At 48.9% G+C, this 9024-nt stretch overlaps 1 protein-coding gene across 1 annotated transcript in view; it reads left to right on the forward strand.

Annotated features, from left to right (window-relative positions):
• ptpro (protein tyrosine phosphatase receptor type O) overlaps positions 1 to 8729 on the forward strand; it is a 49489-nt gene extending 40760 nt beyond the window's left edge. The window contains exons 17-27 of the mRNA XM_084486901.1: positions 667 to 750; positions 1523 to 1558; positions 2029 to 2110; positions 2348 to 2438; positions 3209 to 3285; positions 3461 to 3595; positions 4403 to 4525; positions 4880 to 5034; positions 6264 to 6399; positions 7858 to 7993; positions 8663 to 8729. Coding sequence (XP_084343027.1) covers positions 667 to 750; positions 1523 to 1558; positions 2029 to 2110; positions 2348 to 2438; positions 3209 to 3285; positions 3461 to 3595; positions 4403 to 4525; positions 4880 to 5034; positions 6264 to 6399; positions 7858 to 7962 — 1024 coding nt within the window. The 3' untranslated portion in view covers positions 7963 to 7993; positions 8663 to 8729. The remainder of the gene's footprint in view (positions 1 to 666; positions 751 to 1522; positions 1559 to 2028; positions 2111 to 2347; positions 2439 to 3208; positions 3286 to 3460; positions 3596 to 4402; positions 4526 to 4879; positions 5035 to 6263; positions 6400 to 7857; positions 7994 to 8662) is intronic.
• The last annotated feature ends 295 nt before the right edge of the window (positions 8730 to 9024 follow it).

Raw genomic sequence — 9024 nt, forward strand, 5'->3', positions numbered from 1 at the left:
GTTGCTAAGCATATAATGACCGCTGTCAAGGAAAGTGGATTTTTTTGCCTCTGATTCACGTCTCTCGTATCACTCCGCAAGTAGTCCGGTAACTTATCAACCCCAGCGTATTCGGTTGCTAAGCGACGTCAACGTCTGTGGCGGACAATTTCTCTGCTGATCAACACTACGAATACTGGTAACAAATAAATTGTGAAAAGACACACTGTGTGAAGTTATTTTAAGTAGCCGTGTAATAAGCAGGATAATGTATAGGATGTCGCCGGTCATTATCTAAAATAAGCCTTATTTCCCAATAATGACCGGCGTTCTATACATTATCCCTTACATATTGTATGAGTTATGAGTTCTAGGCCCTATGGCTCAGCGTTAGTTCACTGTTATACATCACTGAGAAAGAAAGGGGGGGGGGGGGGGGTGAGGGGGGCAGACACACTACCCAGTTCCTCCAGCTGCATGATGCATTAACTGTGTGTTCAGCACTAATTTGTGTACTTCTCCAGCGACTCTACTGCCTCTATACTAACGGAGCACCATGTTTTGTCCCAACCTGTTGACCCCACCACCCCCCCCCTCCTCCCTCCCCCCCTCCTACCCTCCCCTTGGTGTTTATTCTTTTATTTATTTATTTGTATTTATTTTTGACCTACCCCCCCCCCCCCCCAGGCGAAGAAGTCTCTTTGCCTTCCTCACACTTCTGCCATCCTGCCTATGGACTGACTATCTCTTGGCTTTTTATATTAATCCCTGGTAAGTAAGCAAGCATTGTTGGCTGAACTCATCGCTGAGATCGTTTTGAGGGAGGGGTGGGGCATGTGCCAGTACCGACCAGCTAGACACCTGTTTTACCTGCACGGTTTCAGAACCACCTTAGCACCCCCTTACACGCACCATGTGACGCGGATCCACCAATCAGATTTGTGGATCCAAAGTTCAAAATCGTTGTCCTCCATAGTAGCGATGACAAACTCAATACAACAGTACTGTACATGCTGTGGTTCTACCATGTTTGGCGTCACGGTTTAAAACATGGAGGTGAAACATCTGTCTGCTGATGCGGCTGGCTGCGTTGGGTTCCGAGTCTTAAGTCTTGTGTTTGCTAAGCACGTAACTAACGCGGCGAATGTGAGCATCCTACTAACCACCGCTTTGCTACCTCACCTGCATCACACCATCTTTGTTTCTGCTTGTGTGTTAATACATCGGGTTAGAGGACTAGTGTGTGTCGATGTCTCGGGGGGGGGGGGGGGGGTTAGTGTTTGTGTTTGTATCCAGAGGTGGATTAGAGTGTGGTAGGCATGATAAAGTGCATGTTTCTGGTTCTTGGACCGGAATTGTCGCCACTCTGTGAATGCAGAAGCATGGGGGAAAAGTTTGATAGCGCGTGTGGAAACCGTCTCGTCTGCCGAAAAGGTTTGACACGGTGGATGAATAATAATGAACGCTCTCTGGTGAAGAAAGAAATTGGGGAGGCGAGAGGCGTGCCGCTTTCCTAAACACTTTGTGTGTTGATATTTTACAGGAGCAAGACGGCTTTGAAGAAACGGAAACTAACAAGGTACCTAGCGAGAAGCGCAACCGCGTACTATGTGCATGCGAACGTGTGTATCCAGACAGACAGGCAGACAGACAGGCTGCTGACTGTTCAAAGGCTGGGCTCCACTGTTTCAAAGGAGCATGAGAACGAGCTACCTAGCTCCGAAGAACAGCCTTTAGCAAGTCTTTAAAGCCAGCTAGTGGGTTAGCATCAAAGTCCCGCTAATCCTGGAGATCAAAGATGAGTCGGAGGGGGGGGTGGGGGGGGTCGTAAAAGTTGCAGCTTCAATGGAAAATGTGCTTTTATAGCAGCCGGGATTTTATCCTTTATCCGGGATGAATCGAGATCTATAAAAGGGTTCTCATCCCCTCATCATATACTTGGAAAATGGGCTGTTGTTTTTGGAAATATTATTGTGGGAAACAAGGCATTTCCTGACAGCCTTCATGACCTTTGACCAATCCGTTTGTGTTTCTGTTTTGTCGTCGCAGCCCGGTCCAGCTGGATGACTTTGAGGCTTACCTCAAAGACATGAGCAAAGACTCGGCCTACAAGTTCTCACTGCAGTTTGAGGTAAGGAACAGCATAATTTTTCCATTGGGTTTTCCAAATGTGGTGGTCGTCCATTTCCTGAAAAAATAATAACTAGCTAAAACGATGTTGAAAAACTTTTATTTTTCATTTAAAGTTGAAAATTCCATGAGGAGCGTTTGAAAGAAGAAATACGGATCTATGTAAGGAATGTTTGAGGCGTTACTGTCTACAAAACTCTCTGCCTTCTCCTCTCCTTCATCATCTGTGTCCCAACAGGAACTGAAGACGGTGGGACTCGACTTGTCACATGACGCTGCAGACCTGCCAATCAACCGGCCCAAGAACCGCTACACCAACATCCTGCCATGTGAGCGAAATTACCGTGCGCCCATAACCAAAACCTTCCGCAGAGTCAAACATAAGTTCAAACATCAGATGCTATTCGTTAGCAAGGAAATTTGATAACAAAGAAATCGACTCAGAGTCTGAATTTGTTGAACCAAAGCCGCTTCAGATCTGTTATCCTCCCTGAATTCAAGACCTTCCTCTGAAATGTATGTTAGGGTTACAGTACGTGATTGACAGTTTTATGAATGGTAAATGGACTGCATTTATATAGCGCTTTTATCCAAAGTGCTTTACAATATTGCCTGACATTCACCCATTCATGCACACGTTCACACACCGACGGCGGAGGCAACCATGCAAGGCGACAGCCAGCCCGTCAGGAGCAGTCAGGGCGAGGCGGCGTCTCGCTCAGGGACAGCCCGACACTCGACGCTAGGAGCAGCCGGGGATCGAACTAGCAACCTCGCGGTTACCGGCCAACCCGCTCCAACTCCTCAGCTACTGCCGCCCTGTGATACTCTTTCACTATTGGTAGACATGTGTTGTTATGTTGACAACATCCTGCAAGGGACAAAACAACGCTATCAACCATACAACCCGGATCATTCTAGTGATTAAGGTGTTTTGACTCCCAGGCGAAAGGTTGTGGGTTCAAATCCCAGTCTTAGCAGTCTACCTGTAGACATCCATGAGCAGGATGCCACCCTATACCTGCTCCTTAATGACATGCAACAAACAAAAAATGGTTAGACGGCATCGATTGTGATGCCGGTCAAATGTCCTCCTCAGACGACTTCAGCCGCGTCAAGCTGATCTCCATGCACAACGACGAGGGGGCCGACTACATCAACGCCAACTACATTCCCGTAAGACAACCCCCCCCCCCCCCCCCCCCCCCCCGGCCGCAACATCCTATCAATACCAAGTGGTCCCATGTCCTGATTATGTATTTGTAATTCTGTGCGTCTGTCTGTCTGTGTGTGTGTGTGTGTGTGTGTCTGTGTGTGTGTGTGTGTGTGTGTGTGTGTGTTCCCCTCCTAGGGTTACAAGTCCCCCAGGGAGTATATCGCCACGCAGGGCCCGCTCCCGGAGACCAGGAACGACTTCTGGAAGATGGTCCTCCAGCAGAAGACCACCATCATCGTCATGCTCACACAGTGCAACGAGCGCCGCAGGGTGAGGCTCTCCCAGCACCCTAGCCTAGCCCACCTAGCGCTTAGCCCCCCTAGCCTAGCACACCTAGCTCTGAGCCACCCTAGCCTAGCCCACCTAGCTCTTAGCCACCCTACCCTAGCACACCTAGCTGTTAGCCACCCTACCCTAGCCCACCTAGCTCTTAGCCACCCTAGCCTAGCCCACCTAGCTCTTAGCCACCCTACCCTAGCACACCTAGCTCTTAGCCACCCTACCCTAGCACACCTAGCTCTTAGCCACCCTACCCTAGCCCACCTAGCTCTGAGCCACCCTAGCCTAGCCCACCTAGCTCTTAGCCACCCTAGCCTAGCCCACCTAGCTCTGAGCCACCCTAGCCTAGCACACCTAGCTCTTGGCCACCCTACCCTAGCACACTTAGCTCTTAGCCACCCTAGCCTAGCCCACCTAGCTCTTAGCCACCCTACCCTAGCATAGCTAGCTCTTAGCCACCCTACCCTAGCCCACCTAGCTCTTAGCCACCCTAGCCTAGCCCACCTAGCTGTTAGCCACCCTACCCTAGCATAGCTAGCTGTTAGCCACCCTACCCTAGTGCACCTAGCTCTTAGCTAGCACAGTGAGCAAGTATATGGGCTGTCCTCATGGGACATATTGTGTGACTGCCTTCAATTGAGGTTTGACCTGCCTGTCAAGTCATTGATTTTGGTTTAGCTCTGAATCCCAGTGACCACCCCCCCCGACCACCCCCCCCCCTGTCCCTGGTCTGTCTGGGTCCGTATCCACGGCCATCCGTCTCTCTGAGTCCTAACCCGTGGGGTGTGCTTTCTGCAGGTGAAATGCGATCACTACTGGCCCTTCACAGACGAGCCGGTGATGTACGGAGAGATCAGCGTGGAGATGCTCCACGAGTGCGAGTCTCCGGAGTGGACCATCCGCAACTTCAGGCTGGGCTACGTGAGTCCGACCGGCGATGTATCAATTAGCCAATCAGGCGATTACCGTGTTACGCACTTCCCCTGATGAGGCCGGGAAGTCGGACGAATCCTCATCCGCTCGCTGATAAAAAATGCTCACGTCTTATCGTGTTCGGCGTTCCTCCCCCCCCTTTCATTAAGAGTTCCTGTTGCCCCCACACAATCCGTCCTCAAGATTTAATTCAGCCGTAATCTTTTCAATTACCTTCTCAAGGCACAGGAAGTAGACCCAGTCCGCACGCGCGCGCTCAGCGCGTCCCTCAGCGTCCGCTACGATAAGCTGCCACTCTGGTCCCCCCGTCGTTTTCAGCGTGCGCTCTGTCGCCCCCCGCAGGCGGACGAGAGCCAGGACGTGCTGCACCTCAACTACACGTCCTGGCCCGACCACGGCGTGCCCACGGTCAACGCCATCGAGAGCATCCTGCAGTTCGTCCAGATCGTCCGCCATCGGGCCAACCAGTCCAAGGACCCCGTGGTGGTCCACTGCAGGTCAGTCTGAGGACACCCGGACCCCCCCCCCATGGACACACGGACAAACACTAGCATCAACAGTAGCATTAACATGAGCGTTTGCGTGCTCAACACAACAATGTGATTTCATTGACTTTACCTAACATATACAGTCATTTATATAAAGCAAAACATATATAGCAAAATATGTAAAGTCATCATTATATAAATTACATTTTTTTAAGAAAATAACTTAAGAATACTTAGCATTAGCATTTGCATGCTCATAGAACCAAGTGCCGAGCACTAACAACCGCTAGGTTAACCCATTCCCTGTATACAACAAAGATAGCTAGGATAAGATGCTACATTGCTAAGTACTATTTTTAAGTGCAAGGATGTACAACATACAATGAGTGAGTACATTAAGTGCCAGTGACTTATATTATATAATGAAATACATCATTTAAAGTCAAGGACGTGAGAACACTTAGCGTTTGGTTGAGGTGGGTGTGTTTGGCCACTAAACCCCGTACTTAAATTTAAGGATGTGATTTAATGGTTGTCCTGGCGGAGACAGAGCCCCTCATTAACGACGTCAATAAACAGCTGGAAGTCATTTCCTGTAGCGGCTGGGATGACAGTGAGGCAGTTAATTTATAGTAGAGACTCAGGGATCCTTCCAGGTATCGACAAGAATTGATCGTATCCTGGATGTCCGGTCCAGGGTTATCATCGTTAGCTCTGATGCTAACAGCAGGGTGTCCATATTATTTATAGCTACAGTACTGCGTCATCACAATGTGTAAATATACAGCCTTCTTGTGCATCAAGAGAAAAGGCATTGGTGGCTTTTGGTCATGTTAAGACCATATACCACATGTTCTTGGTTCTTGGTTAGGGTTATGTGTTCCAGCCTCCAGGGTCGGATTGGTTGATGCTCTGGGTTGTGATTGGCTGGGGGTTATTGATTCTGGGGTGTTATAGGCTCATGTTCTGGGTTCTGATTGGCTGAGGGTTATGGGTGCCGGGCTGTGATTGGCTGAAGATCTGGGTTGGGATTGGCTGGGGGTTATGGGTGTCGGGTTGTGATTGGCTGAGGGTGATGAGTTCTGGATTTGTGATTGGCTGACGTTCTGGGTTGTGATTGGCTGACGTTCTGGGTTGTGATTGGCTGACGTTCTGGGTTGTGGTCGGCTGATGTCCCCGGGTTGTGATTGGCTGTGGCTTATGAATCCGGGCTCTGATTGGCTGTGGTGTCTCCTCAGCGCGGGCGTGGGGAGGACAGGGACCTTCATGGCTCTCGACCGCCTCATGCTGCACCTCCGGGAGCACGAGTACGCAGACATCCTGGGCATGGTGTCGGAGATGCGCTCCCACCGGCTCTCCATGGTGCAGACTGAGGTAAGGGCCAGGCGGCCAGTACAGTCACACTGAACAAGAAAAAACCCTGATTATCTTACAACCAGGAGCTGTTGGTTGCCCCTCACCGATCCGTAACTTCTGTCTCGTCCAACACCTGAGGTAAGCTCACGTAACCAGACTTCCAAAACTCAGCCCCTGCAAAAACACATTCTGTTCCGCTCTAATAATACGCCATATACTCGTGACATCTGGAAAAAATATGATTAACTTACTCTGTCTCTACAACCTAACTACAAAGAGAATCGCAAAACAAGTCATGGTTCCTGCCTCTGATGGAGAGGATCCTTGGCACCCCACCCGCTGAAGCAGTGGAAGGGAAATAAAATAGATGATGATGATGATGAGCCAACATCCCTTTTTAGCTCCAGCCAAACCATACCGATCCAGAAAAGCTATATTAAGGAGGGCTATATACTATGTGTGTGTGTGTGTGTGTATGTGTGTGTGTGTGTGTGTGTGTGTGTGTGTCTGTATATGTATATGTGTGTGTGTGTGTACGTGTAAGTGTATATGTGTGTGCGTATGTGTATATGAGTATGTCTGCGTGTGTTTCACGTTCACAACCTCTGTGTCACTGCGGTTACTTTACTTTGCAGTACGGGGAATAATGAACATTTCTGCTACATGCGCAGTTTTCACCAGCATTCCCAGAGGTGGACAGCATTGTGTTCGGCTCATGTTAAAGAAAGGAGAAATGTATGGTCGCCATTTCTTCTGGCGTGCAAGATTTGCGCGCAATATTTTTCACAATAATATCATCCCTTAAATAGTTACTAAGTCGTACAATTTAAAAGCATTTTAAAGCATTGGAAGCAGTGGATGTTCTTCCACTGCCTGTGGCCGGGTGATTTGGTTATAAGTCACATACATACATCACAGTAATGATGTATTCCACATTCTAATCATACTTGCAATTCTAAATGGTCAGCAATGAGAATCACGTTCACGTGCAAACCTCCCCATCAAGACCCTCACCGCTCAGCCAGTAGGAAGGTTATGGGTTTGATGCCCCTAGTCCACAGTCTACCTAACTGCTCATTAATGACATGTATTATGAATCCACTGCAGGTCTGCTAAATGAATGAAGAGTGAATAGTTCCTGTGAATGGACTGCATTTATACAGCGCTTTTCTAACCAGTGGCCACTCAAAGTGCTTTACAATATGGCAACATTCACTCATTCATGCACACATTCACCCACCGACAGAGGAGTCAGCCACGCACGGCGACAGCCAGCTTGTCAGGGTGAGGCGGCGTCTCGCTCAGGGACACCTCGACACTTGAGGCGTCCCTGACTAGGAGAAGCTGGGGATCGAACCGGCAACCTTCCGGTTACCAGTCACCCGGCTCTACCTCCTGAGCCACATGCCGCCTGTAGCAAATAAGCAGCGTGTTAACCCCTTGCGTGTCGTGTGTGTCCCCCCCTCCGGCCACCAGGAGCAGTACGTGTTCATCCACCAGTGTGTGCTGCTCATGTGGAAGAAGAAGAAGCAGCAGTCCATCACCAGCGACGTCATCTACGAGAACGTCAGCAAGACATAGAGACGGCCCCCCCCCCAGGGCACGGACAGACGTAGGTCAAAGCTCGCTCCCGAACCCTGACTAATTAAGTCTTTGTGATTCATATTGTGCCGTCATTCAACAGTATACCGTCCTGTTATTGTTAAGATGTTCTAAAGTGATTTGCCATTAGGAGAGGTTTTATTTTGAAGTTTCCGAAAAGCATGTGAAAAAGTCTCGAAAAGTGGACTTTAGTGGTAGGGAACATTTAAGTGATTTTAAAACTGCACATAGCAAAAATAGATAAATTCCATGTTGGGTATTGATAACCTATACCACAATCAACACCTTTTTATCTTCATATACATCTTTAATATAACTGGCAATATATTTAACTACTGCAACTTCTTTGTGCTCCACCCTTCAACATCTGACTTGAAATGTATGTAAGTTATAAAGGGGAATGTGCATTACTACATTAACCTTCTGTACTTTATAGTGAAAAGTCTAGCTTGATTCAAATAGTGCTTTGCCCCAATTAGGTTTCAATGGGCACTCTATACTTATAATAATATATTCTGAAAGCGTAGTTGGCGGGGTGACTCCCTATACATCCTAGAAAAGAATAAGAAACCTTGAGAAGAGCTGTTTTCAAAGTAAGAGCCCCCCTGAGACCCCAGTAAAGCTTGGCCGGCCGGCCGCACTCGCGTTTAAAAATCCCTCCTCTGTTCTCCCACCGCAGGATCCTCCTCCTCCACCCTCCTGTGCTTCAGCCTCCTCCTGAGCTCCATCACCACGCCTACAATGTAAAACTCTGCGGCCGCGTCGGGGGCGACGCGAAGACATCGCCGACGCAAAGGCAACGAAAAAAAACAAAAACACAAAAAAATATTTATATTGTTGATGTTGAACGCATGGGACGGTACTAATGCCTTAACGAGCCGTCATCGTCAGACTCGTCATCAGCCACACCCACCTGACCCCCTGACCTCAACAGTGGACTCTCTCATATTGAGAGGGGTGGGGGGGGGTGGGGTGGAACGTCAGAAACCACGGTGACGCGGTCCAGAGTGAATGTCAAAACAGATGTCCGAGAGAGGAGAG

Source organism: Micromesistius poutassou (assembly GCF_964030765.1).
Source record: "Micromesistius poutassou genome assembly, chromosome: 22".
In the NCBI taxonomy this organism is placed as follows: Eukaryota; Metazoa; Chordata; class Actinopteri; order Gadiformes; family Gadidae; genus Micromesistius; species Micromesistius poutassou.